Below are 23,249 nucleotides of genomic sequence, written 5' to 3'. Positions count from 1 at the left end.
CCCCTGATTTTCCCCAAATGGCCATGTGGCCTGCTCAAGGATGCGCAGTGCCGCATCAGATATCGTACGATCTGTCCCCTCCTGGGCGACATGCATGCATCCGGACATACTCCCAGCCGAACGGCAGCCAACGCGGCACCAGAAGCACTGGCCTTCTTCCCTTATCGTACGAGGCGCGCCGAGACAGGCAGGCAACCATTGACGCTCCAGTCGCTAGTAGGACATTGTGCTGGGACCTATCATCTGCTGCCTGGAACTTGGAAGTATATCGCCTCGTAAATCGCCCATTGTGTGCACGCTCGACCGCACTTTCTCCATTCCAAAGTCTAGCAGGAATTCTCACTGCAATAATGGACATTGTTCTCGAAGTCGTGGATCACTACGTGGCGGATCGCATCTATGCATGGGCTTTGCCAATACAGCAATTACCCTTTGACGCCTACAGCAACTACGGCAATGGCACCATCCAGCGTACGTCGAACTGGGAGTATAGACCGAGCACGCATCTGTTCCACCTCGAGCCTGCGGCACAAGCATACGAAAGCGTCTGGTCAAGAGACAACGTTTGGCGTCAGATGTTCACACTCTTCTTCCTGGGATGGTGAGTACATTCGCCCTTCCCTGAGTTTGGAGCATTTGAGCTGATCAACAGGGTGTTTGCCATGGTAAACTACTTCTTCTTCGCCACACTTTCGTACGTATTCGTCTTCGACAAAGCCACATTCAAGCACCCCAAGTATCTCAAGAACCAAATCCGCCAGGAAATCAAGAAAGCACTGATTGCCATGCCTGGGATCTCAGTTCCCACGTGTATGGTCTTCCTGCTCGAAGTTCGCGGCTATACTCGCCTATACGGGCACACAGCAGAAGGCCCAGGGGCATGGTACGACTACGCGCAGATCTTCTTCTTCATCTTGTTCACCGACGCGCTCATCTACTGGATTCATCGCGGCCTCCATCACCCCAGGATATACAAGTGGCTTCACAAGGCGCATCACAGGTGGATCATGCCGACCCCGTACGCGAGTTATGCTTTCCACCCGTTGGATGGGTTTGCGCAGTCTGCGCCCTACCATCTGTTTCCGATGCTCTTCCCGATGCACAAGTTCGTCTTCATTACGGCGTTTATGTTTGTGAACCTGTGGACGATTATGATCCACGATGGCGAATACATCACAGACAACCCGGTCATTAACGGGTCTGCCTGCCACTCTGCGCATCATCTCTACTTCAAGTACGTTGTGCGAGGTGACCGATACATGTGAAGAAGCACTAATTCCTTGAGTAGCTACAATTACGGCCAGTTTCTCACAGTCTGGGATAGGCTTGGCGGCAGCTACCGAAAACCAGATGCTGAGTGGTTCGACAAACAGACGAAGATGTCAGAGAAGACCTGGCAGTCAGGCGTCAAGGAGATGGAGCGTCTCCAAAAGGTGGTAGAGGGCGATGACTCGAGGGAGTATTCGACCGCAGAAAAGAAGCTGCAGTGATCTGTCTGTTGTGGTACCACCCGTACAATTTATTTCGCGAGTCTGATCGGAGGCAAGTAGCCTGTCAAGTTCACGAGCAGTTGGGATTTAACACGAGTCCATTGGAGTTAAGAAAGCTTCTGACGATAATCCAATTAACGTATATATTCTCACCAAAAGGCCATCCCCGGCCGCCCGCAGACAAATCAAGTTTAGATAATACCGCCAATGGCAATGCAGGGGAGACCAAGGTTGATGAGGCCACCAGACTAGACTTGTCAGCAAGGATCAGGAGGGTTCATGGAGAGAACATAACCTACCACAACAGGGTTGGAGTCGCAGCAGGCAACCTTTTGGCGGCAGTGGTTGTTGACAATGTCAGTGCCACCGATGACTGTTCACCGTCAGTCTTTGATCTGTTCAGCCGCGTCCAGCATGTTCGAACTTACGTCCAGTGACGGAGAGAGGCGAGCACTGGTCAAAGATACCCAGGCCGTCCTCGCCCAGGATGCCGTTGAGCAGATTGCCGAGCAGGCCACGGTCCTCGGGGACCTGGACGCCAGAGCTGGACTCCTCCTGGTTGCAGCACTTGAGCTCGAGGTTGGAGCCGCAGACGCGGCCGGCCTCACCGATGGTCATGCCACCCACAGCGTTGGGATCAAGAGCCTGGCGAGGGACCGGGACGAGGGCCAGGGCCGAGGTGGCGAAGGACAGAGCGAGAGTGATGCGGACCATGATGGCGGATTTTGGGTGAAGTGGTGGGTTTGTGAGGGTAAATGAAAAGTGAGTGAAGGTGAAGAGTGACTCTGGTGTTGATGCTGAAGATGGTGGTTGAATAATGCAAGAAGCTTGCGAGGACCAGCGCCCTTTATACCTGATATCACGTCGGCTTGCTGACGTCTGCAGTCGCATCACCGCACGGTACGCCGGCTCTCGCCGTCCCTTCTGGCATGAGAATTCTCTTCCCTCCAACCTCTGTTCAACAACATTCAATGCCGAGTCCTAGCCATCGCGATCTCGTGCCATGATGCGTTACGCGTACCACAGCGCACCGCAGCGGCCGTGGTGGATGGAATGTGGTCCAGGAAATGAAAGCCGCTGTCGACGGTGTGAAGAGGAAAGCGAGCCGGACAAATTGCTCCGATCGAGATCTTCTTTCCAGTGGAAAAGGGCCAGTTATGTGGTAAGTGATGATGGCCTTTCTGTTAACACCTTGCGCCGGCAGTCGAGGGGGGACAATGTCTCGTCTTTGTCTAGGGGGCCAGGGGTTTGAGTTCCTGGGGACGGGAATGGCCCGTCGATAGGTCTCGCGGCCGGGAAATTTATGGCCGATGTCTCTCGCTTCAGAGGCGTGGCCATATTATTGCAAGCTCACATTTTTTGTGCGCTTGGGCCCGTGGATGGTCGTCTTGCGCCGCACTTCACGTTGGTAGTGAAGTGGCCTGTGAGCAGAGGGTCAGTCGATCAGCGATCGAGCAGCGGACGAGGCGGGTGCCTGGGAAGTACACATGCACCATGTCGTTACATGTATGGAGTGGTCCATGGGAATGGGTGCAAGGGAGTGATGGTGAGGGTACAGAAAGTGAAAGCGCAAGGGGTTGGATGTTTGGCGGCAAGAATGAACAAAGTTGGGAATTGAAACTTGAGACCTGACCAACAAGGGCCCGAGACGGTTCACGCGGCACTCGCTGGATGATGGATCTCGCAGTTGACCCACCCCAATCTCCAGCCAGGGCCAAAACACCAAGACCTGCCAAGCACGTGGGCGCGCTTATGCATCATGACGGCTTCATCTGCCCTGCCTTCCTCAGCGCGGCGGTCAACAAGACGCGTCATTGACAAGAGAGCGCCTTTTCCTTCGTTCATCAGACCGCGAACCATTGTTCAATTTTGACTTTGAGAAATACTATCATTCTTGCACAGGTGAGCACCAGCTCACTTGACATAATGCCGCTTCACCATCGCCAACATCCACTCGTCAGAGCCAAGTCCGCCTCTCCTACGCGCACCTCGCACTTGAGCAAACCTTCACAAACCTCCAAGTCAAAATCACCACAACTACTCACCGCTGACCAGGTGCCCGAATGGTATTCCACCAACAATTGGACCATCAATGGGTATCGACCTGTCACGCACTCTGTGCGCCTCTGCTTCGCAAGCCTACGTTACATGCACAATGAGAGCGTCAACATTTACACACATCTGGTTCCCTCTGCAATCTGCCTGGTTGGAAACTATGTTTTTCATTTGTGGTTCACACAAGCTTAGCCGTCGAGTGTATTTGCGGATCAGCTCATCTTCCACATCTACTTGACCACGTCGTTGGTGTGTTTTGGTATATCCGCCGCCTACCACACTTTACTCTGTCATTCCGAGCACTACTCGAATCTCTGGGTCCGACTCGACTATGCAGCGATTGTCATACAGATACTGGGCTCATTCGTCTCGGGTATCTATGTCTCGTTCTACTGCGAGCCGCGTCTACAGGTTATCTACTGGGCAATGGTGAGACGAAACTGAAAATTCTACCATGTTTCTACGGCTGACCGTGAAAGATTCTCGTTCTTGGGACGATTGCGGGTTACATCAACCTCAGCCCCGGTATGCAAAGCCCGGAATGGCGGTCTGTCCGGCTGGCCTCCTTTGTCGTGACCGGCTTCTCAGCTTTCGCCCCCATTGCTCATGCTGTGGCAATCTTCCCCTACGGCCAGCTTGACCAGCAAGCTGGATTGAAATGGTATTATCTCGAAGGCGTCTGGATGATGGCTGGGGTCTTTTTCTATGCTGCAAGTAGCCACGCTGATCCATCAAGAGCGAGAGCTAATTGACCGTGATAGTCGCATTACCCCGAAGCGCGGTATCCCAAAAGGTTCGACATTTATGGTGCTTCGCACCAAGTCTTTCACTGTTTCGTCGTCGTGGGCGCGGCCCTGCACTTTTACGGCATCCTGAGCGCCTATAACTGGAACTATCAGCATCAGCGCTGTTCGTGGTGACGGCCTGATAGCGCGCGTTAGTGGATTTTCTGTTTACTGAGCATCCTCCAGCCGGAACGACTTGAACTCCGACCAGATGGTCTGCTGTGTGCTGCCACGACATGCCTTTTATTAAATCAACAACATGCTTGTTAATTAACGTTGGAGACGAGGGAAATTTTGCCTATAAAAAGATGAACGGCAGACTCGAATGCAGTATACAAAACGATCACAGCAGCAAGACGAACAACCTCGCCACATCACTCTTCCACCATGACCTCTCACCAATCCAACCGCAAGACCGTACTAGTGACTGGTGCCAATGGCTACATTGGCTTTTCCGTCAGCAGAGCCTTTGTACGCGCCGGCTATCGGGTTTTTGGACTCGTGCGGCGAGTCGAAGCCACCATTGACCTGCAGGTCAACGAGATCACGCCTGTCGTTGGCACCCTGGATGACTTGGCCTGGGTGCCCAATCTCTTCGAGAAGAGCAACACGTTCAATGTCCTCGTCAACTGTCTCGAATCCTATCCCGACTACGAAATGGTCTACCAGAAGCTCATCACCCTTTTCCGCCAAGTCGCTATGAAAAGCAACGAGAATGGAGTCCGCCCCCTGCTGATGTGGTCATCAGGTTGTAAAGACTATGGGATGGACGGCGCTTTTCACGGTGATCCTAACTTTGTGGCGCAGACTGAGGAGAGCCCCATCGACGGGACGGCTGGAGCAATGCGTTCGCGTGCCGAGACGTCCCTCCGGGTTTTCGATCACCCAGAGGTCTTTGACGGCATTGTCCTTCGCCCGACTTGTGTCTACGGCTACTCGAGCAGCTACTACGGCGCCCTGCTGGATTACGCTTCAGAGCAGGCCGACAAAGGTGAACCAGCTCTGCGCATCCCCGTCGACCCCAGGACACCGATGCACGCGTGCCACGTCGACGACTGTGCCGAAGCCTACATCTCGCTTGCTGAGCATGCGCCCCGCACTGCTGTCGCCAATCAGGTGTACAACATCTCAGCCCACCGCTATGAGACGGTAGGGGAGATTGGCGGTGCACTGGCTGCTGCGTACGGCTTTCCAGATGGCGCGACGTTCCCCCAAGATGGGGGCGACTGGTTCCCGTCTCGGCTGTACGTCATGTTCAACTTCCCCCAGTGGGTGGGCAGCGACAAGATTCGAAAGGTCACGGGCTGGACGGACAAGAGGGCGCTCTTCCAGGAGGATATTGGTGTCTTTAGGGCGGCGTATGAGGCTGAGAAGGCTCGGGGCCATGAGAACATTGCAAAGTCGTCGCAGCGATTGCACGGAATCGGCAGCCTGGTCCAGCCTCAGTGATCAGGTTCCATGTTGCTTGATTCCCTGGGCGATGCCAAGTTACTATTCATGAATCATGCAGTCCTGTTTTAGTAACTGCTATCGACACGAAGGGTATTGGCGTTTCCTGCGGCACGTACCGAATGATCCATAAGCACGTTTTTCCCCATTGGGGTGAATATTTGCAAGATAGCCAATCACGAGATTAGGATTGATTCTGACCAGGTTCAACTCGCGCTGACAGAATGCGCCACTCATCAATTATTTTAAGCATCAGATGTGGTCAGCCGCTTTCGCTCTGCACTTACTTGCACATTGCCGGACTAGAAGCGAGGCGGTGCTGCTGATGCTCAGATCAGAGTTGGTGAGATTCTGCCAAGTTCGGAAGGCCTCATGTCCGGGGGCTGTGTGAGCGTCTGCCGTGTCAGAACTTCTTCAGGTCGACATCAAGATGAAAATTAATAGTAATTTCAACAATGTCTATATAAGAACTGGAGTCGAGGGCTCGGATGAGATTCAACAGCATCGACAGCACCATTCCGTTCTCAACTCTCTTCGAGACTTGCAGTATAAACCCTTCAGCCCCAATTCATATCCTAAGCATCTCCCATTCGAGCAACATGTTCAAGAACATCCTGTCAACTGCCGCCCTGCTCTCCGCTGCCCTGGCAGCGCCAACATCCACGACAGGCGGCAACCACCCTACCCGCACAGACACGCACCTCACAGGCGTCACCCACACCGTCGTCGTCGGCCAGGGCGGTCTCAACTTCGAGCCCGCCAATGTCGTCGCGCAAGTCGGCGACATCATCCAGTGGGATTTCCTCCCGGCCAACCACAGCGTCGCCCAGTCCAACTTCGCCGACCCCTGCCAGCCCCTGGCAGACGGCTCTGGCTTCTTCCCTGGCTTCGCGTTCGCAACGCAAGAGGGCAAAAACGACCATGTCTTTCAACTCGTCGTCGAAGACGACAGCACCATCTGGTACTACTGCCCTCAGCTCAAGGGCGAGCATTGCAAGAAGGGCATGGTGGGCGTGATCAACCAGGATTTTGATAGCAATGAGCGCACGCTGGCCAAGCACAAGGTGCTCGCGGCTGGTGTGGAGGAGATTGTTGTGCCACCGCGGACGCAGGGTGGTGAGGTTCTTGTGAACCCTGATCCTTAGAAAGACCATATTTTGGATAGTTCATATTGCATTCTTTCGAAATCACATTTTGTCATGCCTTAACAAACGACAACATTACGCTCACCACAGTATATAATCAAATAACCCGAAATATCTTATTAAGACACCAAGAGCCATTCATTAAAATAGAATTACTACAGAAACCCTCTTTATGGCGAGGACCGTGACTGTTGCAGAAAGATAATCACCATTGTCGTGTGTCGACGCCGTGCAGGGTAGTCTAGCATCTGGCATACCCTACATACCTCAGGGACCCTTATGTAATCCGCGACTTGGGTTTGCCGCCGGTAACCGCCCAGGCCCCAGGCAGCCAGGCCCGCCGCCCGTGGACTTTTGATGAGCGCATCAACTCAACCACATTGGACGCCAGCTGGTGCAACCACGTGCAGCGCTTCTACAATGCATCGATCGCCATGGATCTACCCAAGGCCTCGGAAGGGGGTGACACCAATGCTCCAATGAGCGAGCAGGAAAAGAAGTAAGCTCATCCTCGTCCCGGGCTGGGAGCCTCATAGTTGTGTCGCTAACCGCGAGCTCACAGGAAGCTTCGCAATCGCCTTTCCCAGCGAGCTTTTCGCCGAAGGCAGGCAGAATGCATGCGGGAACTCCAGAGCCGGGTCCGGGCCGACCAGCGGCCGGAGAGTGAGCGAGTGGAGGCTCTGCAGAAGGAGAACCGAATGCTCCGGCAGCAGCTCGTGGATCTCCAGAGCAACATGTCTCGCATGATGGCGACCATGCAGTCGCTCAACGACTCTGTGACGAAGACGCTCGATAGCACTGCGCAAGGAGATGAAGCGCCAAGTAGCCAGGCAGACATGGTTGCTGTTGAGCGGGTCAAGCATAGGCCAACGTCTGACCAGCAGCCCTTGGATTTGAATTCATTCGACCTCACCACCACGGGTCTCGAAGCTCCCATGGGACAGACTGGCTGCCTCGAATCCGCAGCAGAGACCAATGGCACCTGGTTTGACCTCGTTAACCCCGCCGGTACCAGTCCTCTCTACTCACAGATACCTAACATCTGGAGCCACGAATACCAAATGGGCATGCAACCGTACCTGGCGGCTGTGAGCGCAACGGAACAGTCGAGGATGGTTCTGGGAAAGCACTATCCCTGCACCAATTCACCGTTCTCCGACCATATTCAGCTCCTTCAGCACATGCTAAAGAACAAGTTGGATGCGTCAGGGTCTATACAGAGGTGAGCCAAGATCAATCCTTGAATGCCCTCAATGCCCTCCTGACCAATTCCAGTGTATACCAGCCAGTGCTCATGGTCTTGTCCATGTTCAATAGCATGACCCGACCGGATGTCATGGCTTGGTACGCCAAGACGCGCTTCTTCCACATTATTGATCTCACAGCGTGGCAGCTATACCCATCCTCGTCCACGTTCGAGAAGCTACATCCGAGGTATCGGCCTATCAAAGCCCAGCTGGAGAATGCGCACCCACTCATCATCGATTGGATACCATTCCCATCGGTTCGAGATCGTCTCATACAGCTTCACTCGGCCAACCCACACATTGACCAGATATTCTGCGATGCCGTGACAGGCTACGTTGTAGAGGCGCTCATGTCCGATCTTGTTCTGGGAGCGGAGCCAGTGCAAGTGTACGTTCGAGTGACCGATCTCATCAATACCATGGCTAGCGACACTGCCGACAACGATGAGACGGTCGCTGTCCTACCTGCCCCGGACGTTGCCACGTTATTCTCGTCCCCAGCGTATGCTCGTGCGGCCTTCAACAAGCTCAACATGGACAGGGGCGCAGGGTATTACAAGATCGACCCGGCATTCTTTGAAAAGTACCCAGAGCTCTACGACCAGGCCAGCGAGCTCACGGCAGCAGGGACGCCGCTGAAGCCCACGTTCCAGAAGATCCTGACATATCCGAAGCCGCTCAGCCACTCTACGGTCGAGACATACCGCAGTTTCATCGACTTTTCCCTTGATGCGATCAACATGATCACCCAGTCCCCTGGTTCCTAGACACGGTCAAGATGAATTCCAGCAAAGCGATTTCTTGTGCAGGTAATCACATGGTATAAGCTCCCAGGCTGAGGAAAACCTCACATGGAATTGGAGAACTAGAATGGCGCCCAAAGTCAAACGAGGAGGCCATATTTATAGCTGCAAAACAAATTTTCGACGGGCCGTCGCTTTGGAACGGCTTGCCGAGAAGCGACCCACAAGCGGCGGATTGACTAACAGCCGAGTTACTAACACCCGAATGTTTTGCCAATGATCGCATTCGTGTTACGTTTAGTATGTGGGGATCGAACAATGTATAGAGACTTAAGGAATCTGGCCTTGCTTAGACGGCGAGCTTTGTTGTTTTCCAGTCTTCACATTCACCTTAGCCTCTACGAAAGCAAGAATACCTCGACATGCCGTCTCAAACAACCACAAGGATGCCCTCCTACAGCTTCATGGATGACTACAGCGAGGGAGCCCATCCAGCACTGCTCAAGGCGCTAGTATCGAGCAACACAACACAAGAAATCGGCTACGGGAACGACACATACTGCGAGCTTGCACGGCAAAGAATCAGGCGCCATCTTGGGCGCGACAATGTGGGCATCTTCTTTGTGCCGAGTGGCACATCAGCCAACGCCATCTCCATCGCCGCCTGTCTGCGACCACACGAGGCAGTGATTGCCGCGAGCTCCGGACACATTGTCACGCGCGAGACGGGGGCCGTCGAGGCCAGTGGGCACAAGATCATCAATGTGGCACCGCACCAGGGGAAACTGACGCCCATGGTCATCGAGAGGGCGCTCAAGGACAACTGGCACTTTCCACACATGGCCAAGCCTCGACTGGTCTACATCTCGAACGCGACGGAAATTGGCACTATATACACCAGGGACGAACTCGCTGCCATCAAGAAGGTCTGCGAACAGAACGAGCTCATCCTGTTCCTGGACGGGGCACGCATCGGGACGGCGCTAGCTTCCAAAGCCAACGACATGACGCTGTCTGACATCCTCGAGTTGACCGACATCTTCTGGATCGGAGGCACAAAGAACGGCGCACTGCTGGGCGAAGCTGTCGTGGTCAAGGATCCGCGTCTCGCGTCTGAGTTTGAGTTTTACGTCAAGCAGCACGGGTCCCTCCTTGCCAAAGGTCGAGTGATAGGCGCGCAGTTTGCAGAGCTGTTTGCAGAGGATTTGTACTTTGAGCTCGCGCGACAGGCCAACGTGGCAGCAGAGACTCTCTCCAGGGGCATCGCGGCGGCGGGCTTTACGGTGTCTGCTGCGACGGAGACGAACCAGGTGTTTGCGGCGCTGCCACTGGGTCTGATCAAAGTGCTCCAGGACCATTTCACATTCTACGTCTGGGAGCGATATGGCGACGATGAAGCGGTGATCAGGTTGCTGACGACCTGGGCGACGGACACGGAGCAGGTCGACAGATTTGTTGAGATGGTGCATCAATGGAAATAATAGGAGGGCGCGAGCTCGTTAATCTTTCATCTTAAGCGGGCGCACCAACGTTGACTCAACATGAGAGAAGTATTGTCCACTTGTGATCTTACATGGCCACAGCCCATCCGATGTTTGCCTTGGGCTGGAGGCGCACATTTGCAGGCGGCGCCCTTCTTTATCTAAGGCGAGTCCGCACACCTCTCTCAACAAACCAAACCCTCCCATGTCATTTCTATATTCTCTGCATGCCTCCGCTGCTTCTCTGCTCAACGCACAACCACCTCTCGCTGCCTTCCTCCGCGCAGCCACCTGCTTCCACCTCCATTCAGCCCTACAAGCCTTCTTCGTCACGCGCATCATGGCTGGCGCCTATGATCTAACGGAAGCCATACCTAGCGTCGAGGTCACGGATGACGAAGGCCCTGTGGTCATCCCCGGTCCTCATGCACCTGGCTATCGTACATCTCGCGGTGCAGAGTCCATAATCATGCCTCCTCCCCAGACACCGCTTCGCCGCGCAGCCTCGACCGCGCCGCCCGACCATCCGCGCAAGCGTCGCAAGCAAGGCTTTGGCGCGCTGGAGCGGAGAGCCTTCTTCAACACCATGGTCGAGTCCGCGCCCGACGACCAGACCATCAGCCGCATTCTCACCAGCCCCGACGACCTCGAGCGGGCCGAGCTGAAACATTGCTTCGAGATCCTGCACGCCTGCGGTAGTGCGACGAACAAGGATGCGACACTGGCGACGACCAACGAAAGCATCGAGGGTTACTTGAGGGCCATTTTCAAGAACTGGGACAGTGGCGCGCCTGTCAGTGACGAGTTTGAGGCCAGCCCCGGCGACGTCGAGGAGTTGAGGGACATTAAAGTTCAGGTGTCGGCTGGCATGCTATGCAGTGAGTGACCCTACCTAGGCCGAGAAACAGAAAGTCGCCAGGCAGAAGAACCAAACAGAAAGCAGCCAATAATGACCGAGACAGGCAATCAACCGCAACACAAGAGCGCCAAAGCCTGCTACGAATCCGACACATGCACATGTGAGCTCCTCGCCCAGGCCCAGCTCGACATGAAGGACAACAGCCTCCGCCTCAATTATATCACCATCGACCCGCGCGCGCCGCCCCCGACGGTGCGGAAATACATGCCCTGCCGGCTCGGCGTGACGGCCACCACGCCACCCAAGCTGCTGTGGAAGACGACGCCGCCGTGGCGCGCCGAGCTGATGGAGACCATAGAGGAGGGCGTGACGAGGGAGGTGCACCGCGTCAACAAGCTGTATGCCGTCTGGCTGGGCCGCAAGGTTGTCGCGGCCTGGGCGCAGGGGCAGGAGTACAAGTGTGGCGTGGGTGGGCGATGGGGATATATGGGTACGGCTGATATCAAAGCCATGATCAAGGCGCTGCACGTGGGTTGAGCTTCACTTTGACGAGAAAGACGAATTTGGGTGTGAAATCTTTTGGGGAGGACATGGATGGGCATGCATTATTCAAGACAGAAAGGTCATTTGGGAGCAAGGAGCATATCGGGACTCATCACAGGATCATCTATTCTTCACGGGGCAAGGACATTCAATCACAACTGGGAGAGCGATGAGAAGAAAACAAGCCGTATTAATTCATCATATCATTTAGAATAGCGACAGCTCAATGCCCTACTGGCTCATTCATCATACCCCGTTCTCCTCTACCTCTCCCCGTGCACTGCCAGTCCTTCAAGAGACCTCCTCAAGCTTGCTCGTGTACTCACTAATGTTGCGCTTTTTCTTGGGAGGCTCCGAATCACCATCGTTGTTGGTCTGGCAGACGCCCTCGTCATCATGATCATGATCATGCGCCTCCTCGTCCCAGTCCGGAAAGCCGTCGTCGTACAGGTCATTCAGCTCCTCGAGCTTCTCCCCTACACTCTTGTCCTGCCGCATCACCTGTTGCCACGCCTCCCACTCCTCGTCGTTGAGGAGGCAGTCGTCGAACAACTTGGCGAGCTTCTCCTTCTGTAGGGCTAGACCGATAAAGACAATCTCTTGGGCGCGGTCACCCCATTCGCCGCCCGCCTTGATCTCGTACTCAAACTGCTCGTCAAACTCGCCGTGCTCGGCCGGCCATTCTTCCTTTGGAAAGGTGCACCAAAAGGGTCCGTTAGGGGTCATGGACAGCATGGCGCCGGCCTGGGACCACTCGCCTCTGGTGTCGGGGCGGGTCGCCAGCCATATGCCCCCCTTGGAGCGGAGCAGGTCTTTCAGGATGGGATGCTTGCGGCGGTTGGCAAGGATGGTCTCGTCATCTGGAATCTCGAATCCTGCGTCGCCTTCGTCCTCCTCTTCATCGTCACTTGGGATAGTTTCATGGGTGGCCGCGCGGGAACGACGAGATCCAGCATCAGAGACACTATCCTCCGTGGCAGCTTTGTCGGAGCTTGAGGCTTCCACGTCGAGGGCCATGGGAGAAGGGCGCTCGACCTCTTGGTCGTCTTCTTTTTCGTCCTCTTCTTCTTCGTCGTCGCCATGTGTCAGTTGCAAAATGTACTTGTCATGGACTAGTTCCATCAGGCGCTCGGGATGGAATGGTCGATGGCGCTTGTAGACGCAATTGCGTACATTGTACTCCTCTGTCTCGGGGTTTGGGGTGATGACCATACGTCCGTTGATCTGTCTAGTCAGTCAGAAGGGGGTTAGAAGGACGGATGCAAAAGCCATGCCTCGCGAGGGATCAATTCGTGTAGATCTTGCAGCCAGCCAACGCTCACTTGCGCCTTGGCGAGGTCAAACATGTTGGTGTTGATGAGTTTCCAGACGTCGACCTTGCCGAAATTTGTCGTATAGATGAGAGCGCCCCGATTCAGAGTCTTGATCAGGTCCTTAAGTTCGGCGAGGCGTGCCTTGCTGACCTTGTCGCACTTGTTGAGCAGGATGACATTTGCAAACTCAATCTGGTCGACCATCAGGTCGGACACGGTGCGCTCATCTTCCTCGGGCGTGTCCTTGCGGCGAGTGGAGAGGAGGTCGGGCGTGTCAAACTCATTGAGCATGGTAAAAGCGTCGATGACCGTGACGGCGCAGTCGAGCTTGGCGAACTGCTCAATGCCACCCGCCTTCTTGCTTCATGCGTTGTTAGTGGATATGTTCTCTGACAGTGTCATGGGCGACATACATGGATCGGAGCGTTTCCATGAGATCAGGGTCAACGCCCAACGAGTCAGACTGTTCAAGCATCTGGTCCATCAAGCGCTTGTCAAAGCTCTCGGCAACTTGCGCGGGTTCACTGATGCCACTGCTCTCAATGACAACATAGTCGAAAGACTGGAGCTTGTGCAGACGGACCAGCTCGGTCAGGAGATCGCCGCGGAGCGTGCAGCAAATGCAGCCATTCTGGAGAGCGACGACCTTTTCCTTGGTCTGCTTGATGTTGTGCGTGTTCTTGATCAAGTTGGCATCAATGTTGATTCTGTGTGTCTAGTCGTCAGTGCACGGTCCAGGAAGGAAGGATGGCGGGTCCGGCCACTTACGCCCCAATGTCGTTCACAACAACGGCAATCTTGTATCCGTGGTCGCTGGTGAGGATGTGCTTGAGAAGAGTCGTCTTGCCAGCTCCCTGGAACGGTCAGAGACGAAGCCGGTTGTACTTGTGAGGGCACGTACCAAGAAACCAGAGAGAAGGGTTACGGGGAGCGGTTTCTCGGGCAGTTTGACGGGGGTCGCTTTCTTGGCCCCTTTGCTCCCAGGGTTGTTGCGTTCCTTTTTGGTAGCTACGGCCATCTTGAGAGGACTTGAGTGAGTGTGATGAAGCAGTACTGAATGGAATACTGCTATGACCAAGGTAGAGTTTCCTCAGGAGAGAATGTGAGGAAGAGATTCGGCAGATGGCATGAGGAGACCAAAGAAGAAAAGCCCTGACCAGGGTGTTTTAGCCTTTCTGAATTTTATTCTATGGTTTCTAGAATATTGTATTTCGCTTTGTGGCTTTCTCTTGCGTCCTTCAAGGATCCCGTCATTGTGGTTGGAACGGCTTCAAGTTGACCATCAGGGTCCCCAATCCAGGGTCGACGATGAAGCCGGCTTATCCATCGCGCATATGGCCGGTTCGTCATTGGCTCCGTACTTGATTAGTCTCCAGAAACCTTCGCGCGTCATGAATGGCCGAGCAGTATTTCTCGTAACACATGCGGCAAAACGAGAAGCCCAGTGTGGTGCATTCACGATGCGTGCCACGCGTGGTCGTCGCGCCAGGTGTCATCAAGGTTCCCAATCTAGGGCCAGGCCTTCTGACATTGTTCATGCTGATAAGAGAGGCGAGCGCACATTCAGTTTTCGAAATCGATCGCTTTGGACGTGGGTATTTGAGAAGACGGCTGCAAGGCTTGGAGCTTCATGGAATTGACTGCTTGAGCTGCCGGCGCCGACACTTACACGTTCATCTTTCCCTGTCAAGGCCGCAGAACGCGCCAAATTAAAGTTCAAAACGACATTCTGATCAATGTGGGAATTTCGACCTCAGTACAGGCCTCTACATGTGACTGGAAGCAGCAGAGTGTACATTTATGTCGGTCATAAGCGGCTGAGATGGAACGGCTCGCATGTAAGTGATCTTCCGGACTCGACTGCTTTATGCAGTGTGCCGTGTCAGTTCCTGATCTTGACCGACAAAACTGAATGTCGGGACTCGTGGTTTGTGTCTTTGAGCTGCGGTATTTGAAACCCCAATTGCGCCTGTGCGCTTTCATGTTCTCGCCGAAGACACCACCCATGCTCCTACGCTTCTACCGTGTGGCCTGTCCTGCCTACCTGGGACTATGGTCCGAGTGCACATGGACCTTGACATTCAATCTTCTCGTTTTTCCAACCAGCCGAACTTGAGAATCGTCAGCTCCTGCAGTGGTGGGTTATGATGAACCCGTGTGACAGCGCTTTGTATTGCCAGAAAGGTGCATCCTGGTTTGCCAAACACAGTGCAACGTTCACATTCTTTAATAACTCAAATTCAAAGTGAGGAGAGTAATGTGAATAAAGAACAGGTTGAGCTATGTTGTGCGGTAGTTGAGATGAAAAGGGTTTGCCTGCCCATCTTAATATGGTGAGCTGTGCCTACCAGGTAGTGGAAATGATTCATTCTCTCACTTCTACCGCACTCTCAATTCTCTACAACTCAGCGCCCTCGCGCGAAATCTCTCCCTGTTTCTCTTCCTACAACCATCCTTGAGGCAGCATCACAAGTGCGCATCAGTACTACGCCTCTACACACCTTTTCAAGATGTCACAGGCCTCCTTGAAACGAGAACACTCTCCAGATACCGACTCTGACACAGAAGAATCGCAAAACAAGCGCCATGCCACCGTTTTCGAGTGCATGAGGCAGCAAAGGCAACACTCCACCTCCGCGACTCAGCAGCTCAGGTTGCCAGCTGTAAAGTGCCCAGACGATCTATCGCGTGCCAGTCTGGCCGACTGTTTCCGCATCCTGTCCAAGGCGATGGATTCTTCAAGCCATCGAGAACCAGGCACGACCAGCCCGTCTGCTGAGGCCAGGAGCCCTTCTGGCAGACTGATGGACGAGTTTCTGGAGGTGCTGTTCGGGGACAGCTGGACATCGGCGGATCCTATCGTAGTCGTTGAGAAAAAGAAACCCAACAGCGCTTTCTTGGAGCATGGCCGCGTGGTAATTGCTGAAGGAAGCGACAGTAAGTCCATCTTCGGAGTCAATCGATTCAGTACCTAGAGTAGAGAGGCTGACCACACATAGACAATCATCGGGTGGTGAATTGCACATTGCTGGTCTGCATGTCCCCTTTAAGCCTCATCTGGGGCTTTCGAAATCACGACATGACCCAGATCTTGGCCCCGTCTGAGGTCACTTATTATTTAGACAAACGCGTCGGAGCCGCAGCGGATCTGAATTTTCAGCAGCGCCGCATGCTCTTGCAGGCCAAAGAGACAATATGCGAATATATCGATGCAGAAAACTTTCGACGTGCTGTGGCTTTCGCTCGGAATGCTATATGCCAAAGGGAGCAGAGAGGGACAAGCGCCTTTCACTATGTCGAAGACGTTTGGCGTTTCTCCCAATCCGCAGACATACTTTCGATGCTCCGCAACCATTATCGTCAAGTTTGCGATGCAAATGGAAGGCTGTGCTTTTTTTCAGGAGCTTTTACAATTGGCAGGGCGAGACACAGAGTTGAGCAGTCTTTCAGCATGATGGCTCTTAGCATGATCGAGAGAACTCCGTTGCTTCTGCAAGAAAGCGACGCTCTCTGCTGGATAAAATCTTCTGAGAGAAGGAACGAAAACTAGAGGCTGCGACAATTGCACCAGATGTTTCGGGACTGGCGATGAAGGATATGGAAGCAACCAACCCATGAACCGTGGGGACGAGGTCCGCCATCCCGTTCCTGTCTTGGCCGACGGAGCCCACGCTCCGTGAAGTCCAATATCCCGGTGCCGGTATCCGAAGTAATCGACGCTGGCTTCTAATTTGTTTGTCGATTCGGAGCAAGGTAGCATTCGGGAAATATCAATAAGGGCAGTCAGTAGGCTTGAAATGGGGGATGACCGTCCGCATGCCGATATAAGACACTCAACGTCCTTCATGGTATAGAGACACCCTTTAATTTGAATCTCATTCTTCAATCTTACTGCTGTCATTCATAATCCACAATGAAGACCTCCCAACTAGCGGCCCCTTTTCTGTCCACAATCCTGGCCTCGCAGGTTGTCACAGCGCAGAGTGGCGCCTGGCAGCAATGTACGTGATATATGCTGGATAAATCATACTCGGACTCATTCTGATGACCCCAGGCGGCGGCAATAACTGGACAGGGGCAAAGACCTGCGTGAGCGGCTACACTTGCGAGGTCATCAAGTGAGTTGCACAATGAAACACGCATCTCGGACTTCAGCGTCTGACACTCCCAGCGAGTGGTACCATCAGTGCGTCCCGGGGTCGCCCAACACGGCTCCTGCGACTACGAAGACGACTACTAAGCCTTCATCTACCATCACAACCACGACCCGTCCGACAGGCACTGTTCCGCCCACTACTACCCAGGACACAACTACCACCACCACTGGCGAGGCGGGCGGTGGTGATCTGCCGCCGTTCCCTTCCACCCTCCTCCCATCTCACTACTTTGTCCGAGCTGTCGCTTCACCCAATTTCCATTCCTACCTCCAGGCCAAGCCGACGCGGACACCTGGCACGGCTTATCTCGACGAAAACACTGGAGCAGGTCAGTTCCGGCTGGAGTCGGGCCAGCTCGTCTACAACATTGGCGAAGGCCTTGAGCCCCTTTACATGAATGTCGAGAAGCCCGACGACTTGACGCAGCGGAAGCTCACCACTTCTTTCAAACCCACCAAGAACACGTTTGGCACATTCAAGTTCCAGGGCGACACGTTGACCTGGAGCACCCCGGAGATCAGCAGGCCTAATGAGGCGGCGTGGCTCGTGTGCGAGGACCAGGAGCTTTTCATCAACACGGGCGCTTACCTCTACCAGACGCCTGCTGGGTGTTTTGACCAGACGGTAGGCCAAAGAATCTTTTGACACGCGGCAGAGACTGACTTCTTGTGTAGATTCATTCGTACGGAGGTTCAACCCCCGATGTCTAAGATTGCAAAAGGGGGGTGAGAGCACCCCCGAGTTGGCTCGCTGCTACAAGGGGAGGACGATGGAAATTTCCTGAAATAAACGTCACAGGGCGCCCTCCCCTTCTGTGAAGCTTGGTACAGAGCACTTTGCTTGGCTGCCGTTGACAATATCCTGGCCTTTTTGAGTGAGTACAACAAGAAGAGGGCAGTGCTATTCGCCTGCCATGCCATGAAAAGTCAAACATTGGACCGTTCATATTCAACAAAGCTCTCAAGATTCTTTTGCAGTGTAATCAAGCTATCTAAGATGTAGGCACCCTATGTTGGCCAGAGCCTTCGCTGAGGAGACGTCTTGACCACCCGTGCTTTTCGACAAAGCACCGCCGACAAAGACTTCACGTCGATTGTTCCGGACGAAATAACCTCAGGTGATGATCAAATCATCTCGAATACGCCAAGTGCAGAGCGAATGAAGGACTGGAACGGCTTATCAAGGATTTGTCCACCAGGACTCTGGCGAATACCGCAGACGGACTGTAGTGGCTCGTGCTTGAACATGGCCTCATATTTTAAGAATAACATGGAAATGCACGATCAATCAAATTACATTCCCGTGAAATGTTCTCTTACAGACAGAGGACGAGGCATCCTGCCATGCATGAACGATAGCCAGGGGTGGCGGAGTCATGGTGCCATATACAGGCCCTCGTGTCTGTGCTCAATATCTAATTGTGGTCTTTGTGAACCGCGGTACGATCGATCATGTCGTGTATGGGCGAGTCTTACAGATGTTGGGTGTAGCCTCAGGAACAGACTAGAGTTTCAACTCGGGTTGCTTTTTGGCTGGTTTCGGCTGATCTGCTTCGATCTCCTGATCAACTCTCCTGAGGCTTTTGCATATTACGCTCCTTATTCCATCAGCACAAGTTAAGAGGGCGCACTCCTTCATTTTCATCTTCATCTCCACTTCATACGCCTATATATTGCTCCCTTCAGTGCCTTCATCCTCCTCTTTTACATTTACTTTCCTCCATGCATTAGGTCTTCAAAGAAAAGGCAGCAACTTCCTACATACTCATCCGTCTCACACTTCAACACCCTACTGAGCGACATTACTTTTCCATTTATCTCAAAGCCACCTTGGGGCCAACATGACAAAGCTTCCTCAACATTCCCATTGGGATCAGCTGCGACTTCAGCGTGCTGAAATCTTCAAGTCACTGATGCTCAAGGATGATACTGAACCCGTAGTATCTGGCAATATGATCTACAGTATTACTGATCTGACCACGGAAACTCTGACCGAGTCCTTCAACATCGTCAAAGGCGCCATCGAGGCTTCTGACTCTGGAATTGTGGTTGATGGTGCGCTCATGGAGGCTCTCTTGGCCGAGGTCTTCGACGGCTGGGGCATTTCAACATGCTTTGAGCCGCTCAATCATGCTGATATGAACCTCGGTGAGCCGTTTCTGCCCACTGACACGTATCAAACCAGTGTTGGCTGGTACCGTGAGTAGCTCGATCGATGTTGGCATTTACGACGCTGGACTGAAATTTTTGCAGCCAATGGAAACACGGATTCACAAGCCTCCTACTGCGTCCGTCTCAACTACGAGCCTCCTTCCCTGCGGTTCTACTATGCCGATACCGTTTGCGGAAGGGAGCTGACTATTCAAGAAATCGAGACCATCTTCAACCATGAAAGAATTGGGCACCATGAGCAGATGGAACTCCTCGAAACAGTGGGCAAGGACATGAAGGAGATGGTTGAAAAAGAAAACAAGGCTCGTGCGATTGAGTACATTCGCAGAATGATCATGCACCGTAACAATACAACCATCGACCCGCGTCGTGCGTTGCCACAGCGTCCCGACAAATACCACTTCATGGATTTCGAGCTCGGTGTCATGCAGAGATACCCCTTGCTGAATCTTGTGCGTGGCCCAATCGAAGCGACTCGTGGCGTGTTTTCTTCGATGCGAACTGCGCCTGAAGAGACCACGGGCAAGAGTAGGCGTGAGAATTCCAAGCAGAAGCAGAGCGTCCGTTTCCACGAACCGCCTTGGCTCGAGGCTGGCGCATCAACCCAGCAGTCTCGGCACCTGAAAACGGCCTTTCCTCGAGCTCCCCTTATTTCGGGTGAGTGGCCAGCCGACGACGACAAGACTCCAACTTGGGCCAACCTGCCTGGCTCGTCTCGTCACCGTTCAAATGGATGGGGTGATGCATCGGACTGGACGGAGCCTGATGAAGAGGCCTGGCACAGTGACGAAGCTTCCTATTCTGATTATTAGTAGAACAACTTCCTTCCTTCTGGGGGCTGGTAGGCTTGCAAACACAGCGGGATTGATAAGCTGTCAGAGCGGCGAGACGGGACGCATCTCCAGCCACAGCATAAGTGGTGATAGGCAAAACAACGCCGGTCTCGGTACGGTGGTCGTTCTGGAATCAGCGATTCGCTAGTCAGTGCAGGAGTTGCAATCAAGAAGAGCAGTCTTAGAGCTAGTGAAATCGATGAAGTCTGAGCTCAACATTGAACTTGTGCTAGCTCTCGCAGTGCGGGTCTAAACCATGTCCCGAATTACCAAACATCTCCAGTATAACACTGACGACGCAACGCTTAGTTACATAACGGACTGTATTGTTATGAATACTCCGGTGCTTGACTCAAGAAGGAAGCTATATGTGGGCTTCCACACAAATAAAGTCCTCAAGAAGACCACGCGGTTCGCTCTCATTTGTGTGAGGGGCGACTTCGGGCACTCGCTTCCAAGGCTGGGAATCTCATGAAGGATCAAGATAATTCGGCTCCTTATGTAATGTGAAGTCTACAATAATCTTGGGGAACTGTGAACCTTTAGTTGCAAAGGACGAGTGCAGTATACTGGCCAACATCATGACTACATTACGACTCTTGTTGGCAGGTGAAGCTATCGCCCTGTCCGTCCAGAGCCCGAACAAACGAAAACGGGGCAGTTCAGAGACATTATTTGGACGGGAATGAGAACAAGCGATGCGTGCTGACTATTCTCAGCCTTTTAAGGCGCGTTAAAGTGGTGCTGCAATCATGGGGGGGCTTTGAATGATGATAGGAGAGGAAAACGAATGGAATGGCAAACACCTTCATAGCTTATTTGACCCCTATCTTCGTCTAGCGCTGTCTGTGTGCCTAGCGAGGCGTCCCAGGAATCCACTCGTCTGCATTCGAGTCCTAGACTACTAGTTAACTTGCCCCGGTTGTGCTAGTCGTTGATTGTTCAACTGCGACAGGAACAAACACTTGCTCATGGAATAGTAGACAATGACAGGCAAAGCATCCACTCAAGAGGTCTTCAAGTAGATTTGTAAAAGAACAAATCTTCCCGATTGCTACAAAGTACAAATACCGATCTCATCTCGTTCGCATGGAAGGCATTAAGATACGTGTGCTAGGTGCAAATGCTATTCTTCGTGCATGCGCTGTGCGCCCTTCACTTTCAGATGAACAGCGCATTACCACACACTCCACTTTCGGGACGGTTTCGCACGATCAACTAAGAGGCAGGTGCGTTCTGGAAGGCAGGTGCACACGAGGCTTCCGTGTTCCTCCTCCCCAGCACAGAACTTACCTAGGCCTCTCGTCTCTTCACGCCGCCTCTCAACGCGCGTTGCTGCGATTTCCAAAGTACAATCGGTCAAAGCATCTCGCCACCAGTCATAATGGCCTTTTCCGAATTCAACTCGCAATTCACTTCCAAAAAGAGACGCCACGAGGAGGCGTTTCCGGCTGAGCTAACGAACAAACCTCGCCCAAAGCGTCGGCCTCGTCGAAGGCGGCGCCCTCGATACTGGAGGCGTCCTCAATTCTTCCCTGTGAAGCTTAGCTTTGCATCTAGGCCGCCTCCGGGACGGAGTTGGGCGCGCGCTGGAAGACACGACGCACCACCCCAAAACACCCTACCGGAGGCCAAGCGACGACGTTTCAGCACTGAAATCAAGGCAGAATTCTCCGACCAGAAGGTCAGGGTGATCGCTGGCCCAGATGACTTGACCGTGGTGGAAGTTCGTGAGATATTTCGCATTCTTGATGCGGGACTCCGCGCCGGTTTCGGCGGCGATGTCTACACGGCCGATGTCATGAACGCCTTTCTCCGTGTCGTGTTCGACTCTGGTTGCTGGTCGCCAGACGACCCGACAAATCGTCCCCAAATGCCTGATGTTCGGCTGCCGTTCACCGAGGTCACGTTCAGCCCTGCGGTGCAGTGCATCAGCAGCCAGGTGCCCGAGGAAGATCCATGTCAGTCAGGCTTTCGTTGCTCTCCTTCCCGCCTGCTAACAGTAAGCAGTTGGTGTGCCGCACGATTTCATGGTCCAGCCCCAGATGACAATCGATCTTGTGCCGACACCACGCTACTCTTGGTCCTTTGTTTGCCACGGACGAGACGTCGACAAAGATTTCACACTCACCACGCACCAGATCGCAACCATAGACTAGGAGTCTATACATCAGCGCGAGGCTGTCCAAATGCATTGTGCGATCTATGCAATGTCAGTAACCCGATCCGCTTTCATACAATATAACGCTTTGAGGGCTATGCAGTACGCTCGAAATTACATTGAAGAGCGCGCCAAAGGCAACACGACTCTCCCGGTGCGCGAGACTGTACAATTTTGTAGCATCGACGAGAATGCCTGGGGGCTGCCACTACACCTGGCCATGCCAGATGAGCCCTGGGTGTTCGGGGTTCGAGTAGAGCGACGGTTCTACTGATGTCTGGACGGCTATCGGTCACCCTTGTAGACTGTGACGTCTAGAGATCTGGCAGCGAATGGTGTGGATGTTGATCGAGGCAATGAGCGCTCTGGAACGAGGGTTACGAGGCGTTGGAAAGGCTGTATCATTATGTCTGGGTTCATATCTGGTGCCGCGGCGAACGCCGCTCGTCGAGTGTGGCAGTTTGTTGTTCGGAGGTCAAGCCTGCCGCGACCTGACAATGGCAAAGTGTGTCTCAGCGTAAAATCAGGCGCGACATCTGGGTGGACATGTATGAACAGTGGTTGTGAACTTGTGGTGCCTGACCGTCAGAGACAGTCTACCCATGATTAGATCAAGATTAGAGCAATTGCACTCGAGTGCAAGACGAGGTTAATGACAAAATCATCTTGCCGAGATTGACATTCTTTGAGAATGACACATTCACAGTGGTCATTGACGTCTGTCACGGATCGACCCACGCGATGCGCAACATCCCGCGCGATATTGTCGGGAACCCCTGAATCGCCCGCGCACGCTAAGCCTAAAGCGGCGTCTTCC

General features: G+C 53.5%; 13 protein-coding genes across 13 annotated transcripts; 11 read left to right on the top strand and 2 right to left on the bottom strand.

Moving 5' to 3' along the window:
- Positions 1-105: 105 nt before the first annotated feature.
- Positions 106-1,717, top strand: F5Z01DRAFT_267044 (C-5 sterol desaturase). The gene is made up of 4 exons (XM_046258639.1): positions 106-601; positions 653-1,234; positions 1,289-1,542; positions 1,598-1,717. The coding sequence occupies exons 1-3, from the start codon at positions 351-353 to the stop codon at positions 1,488-1,490; spliced, it is 1,035 nt and encodes a 344-aa protein (XP_046115724.1). The 5' UTR covers positions 106-350; the 3' UTR covers positions 1,491-1,542; positions 1,598-1,717.
- Positions 1,427-2,677, bottom strand: F5Z01DRAFT_267268 (fungal hydrophobin-domain-containing protein). Its single transcript, XM_046258641.1, has 4 exons — positions 2,536-2,677; positions 1,919-2,209; positions 1,790-1,863; positions 1,427-1,738 (listed from the first exon to the last, which is right to left on the bottom strand). The coding sequence occupies exons 2-4, from the start codon at positions 2,202-2,204 to the stop codon at positions 1,682-1,684; spliced, it is 417 nt and encodes a 138-aa protein (XP_046115723.1). The 5' UTR covers positions 2,205-2,209; positions 2,536-2,677; the 3' UTR covers positions 1,427-1,681.
- A 739-nt stretch (positions 2,678-3,416) lies between these two features.
- F5Z01DRAFT_676683 (mPR-like GPCR protein) lies at positions 3,417-4,465 on the top strand (the record flags this gene model as incomplete). The annotated part of the gene is made up of 4 exons (XM_046265271.1): positions 3,417-3,674; positions 3,738-3,974; positions 4,025-4,240; positions 4,307-4,465. 4 exons carry the CDS (start codon positions 3,417-3,419, stop codon positions 4,463-4,465), a joined length of 870 nt encoding a protein of 289 aa, XP_046115722.1.
- Positions 4,466-4,582: 117 nt separating this feature from the next.
- Positions 4,583-6,204, top strand: F5Z01DRAFT_266838 (uncharacterized protein). Its single transcript, XM_046258637.1, has one exon. It carries the CDS (start codon positions 4,718-4,720, stop codon positions 5,777-5,779), a length of 1,062 nt encoding a protein of 353 aa, XP_046115721.1. The 5' UTR covers positions 4,583-4,717; the 3' UTR covers positions 5,780-6,204.
- F5Z01DRAFT_662941 (uncharacterized protein) lies at positions 6,145-7,287 on the top strand. The gene has a single exon (XM_046263996.1). The coding sequence runs from the start codon at positions 6,268-6,270 to the stop codon at positions 6,922-6,924; it is 657 nt and encodes a 218-aa protein (XP_046115720.1). The 5' UTR covers positions 6,145-6,267; the 3' UTR covers positions 6,925-7,287.
- A 71-nt stretch (positions 7,288-7,358) lies between these two features.
- Positions 7,359-10,395, top strand: F5Z01DRAFT_683123 (pyridoxal phosphate-dependent transferase; the record flags this gene model as incomplete). The annotated part of the gene is made up of 4 exons (XM_046265817.1): positions 7,359-7,423; positions 7,487-8,146; positions 8,200-8,930; positions 9,326-10,395. 4 exons carry the CDS (start codon positions 7,359-7,361, stop codon positions 10,393-10,395), a joined length of 2,526 nt encoding a protein of 841 aa, XP_046115719.1.
- A 340-nt stretch (positions 10,396-10,735) lies between these two features.
- On the top strand, positions 10,736-11,791 carry F5Z01DRAFT_676678 (uncharacterized protein; the record flags this gene model as incomplete). The annotated part of the gene is made up of 2 exons (XM_046265270.1): positions 10,736-11,273; positions 11,358-11,791. 2 exons carry the CDS (start codon positions 10,736-10,738, stop codon positions 11,789-11,791), a joined length of 972 nt encoding a protein of 323 aa, XP_046115718.1.
- Positions 11,792-11,966: 175 nt separating this feature from the next.
- F5Z01DRAFT_662932 (CobW/HypB/UreG, nucleotide-binding domain-containing protein) lies at positions 11,967-14,370 on the bottom strand. Its single transcript, XM_046263995.1, has 5 exons — positions 14,012-14,370; positions 13,879-13,964; positions 13,524-13,817; positions 13,072-13,471; positions 11,967-13,021 (listed from the first exon to the last, which is right to left on the bottom strand). The coding sequence occupies exons 1-5, from the start codon at positions 14,126-14,128 to the stop codon at positions 12,089-12,091; spliced, it is 1,830 nt and encodes a 609-aa protein (XP_046115717.1). The 5' UTR covers positions 14,129-14,370; the 3' UTR covers positions 11,967-12,088.
- F5Z01DRAFT_267166 (uncharacterized protein) lies at positions 13,875-14,886 on the top strand. The gene has a single exon (XM_046258640.1). It carries the CDS (start codon positions 14,238-14,240, stop codon positions 14,748-14,750), a length of 513 nt encoding a protein of 170 aa, XP_046115716.1. The 5' UTR covers positions 13,875-14,237; the 3' UTR covers positions 14,751-14,886.
- Positions 14,887-15,423: 537 nt separating this feature from the next.
- On the top strand, positions 15,424-17,029 carry F5Z01DRAFT_266895 (uncharacterized protein). The gene is made up of 2 exons (XM_046258638.1): positions 15,424-16,047; positions 16,110-17,029. The coding sequence occupies exons 1-2, from the start codon at positions 15,621-15,623 to the stop codon at positions 16,658-16,660; spliced, it is 978 nt and encodes a 325-aa protein (XP_046115715.1). The 5' UTR covers positions 15,424-15,620; the 3' UTR covers positions 16,661-17,029.
- F5Z01DRAFT_639088 (uncharacterized protein) lies at positions 17,024-17,977 on the top strand (the record flags this gene model as incomplete). Its single annotated transcript, XM_046262418.1, has 4 exons — positions 17,024-17,111; positions 17,165-17,228; positions 17,282-17,891; positions 17,942-17,977. The coding sequence occupies 4 exons, from the start codon at positions 17,024-17,026 to the stop codon at positions 17,975-17,977; spliced, it is 798 nt and encodes a 265-aa protein (XP_046115714.1).
- A 982-nt stretch (positions 17,978-18,959) lies between these two features.
- F5Z01DRAFT_691813 (uncharacterized protein) lies at positions 18,960-20,250 on the top strand (the record flags this gene model as incomplete). Its single annotated transcript, XM_046266166.1, has 2 exons — positions 18,960-19,465; positions 19,520-20,250. Exons 1-2 carry the CDS (start codon positions 19,108-19,110, stop codon positions 20,248-20,250), a joined length of 1,089 nt encoding a protein of 362 aa, XP_046115713.1. The 5' UTR covers positions 18,960-19,107.
- A 1,127-nt stretch (positions 20,251-21,377) lies between these two features.
- F5Z01DRAFT_662923 (uncharacterized protein) lies at positions 21,378-23,139 on the top strand. The gene is made up of 2 exons (XM_046263994.1): positions 21,378-22,474; positions 22,539-23,139. The coding sequence occupies exons 1-2, from the start codon at positions 21,656-21,658 to the stop codon at positions 22,704-22,706; spliced, it is 987 nt and encodes a 328-aa protein (XP_046115712.1). The 5' UTR covers positions 21,378-21,655; the 3' UTR covers positions 22,707-23,139.
- Positions 23,140-23,249: the final 110 nt, after the last annotated feature.

Source organism: Emericellopsis atlantica (assembly GCF_019669845.1).
Source record: "Emericellopsis atlantica unplaced genomic scaffold F5Z01scaffold_25, whole genome shotgun sequence".
NCBI lineage: Eukaryota > Fungi > Ascomycota > Sordariomycetes > Hypocreales > Bionectriaceae > Emericellopsis > Emericellopsis atlantica.
Note: the sequence above shows the minus strand (reverse complement) of the source record. Positions and strands in the feature narration are given on the sequence as shown.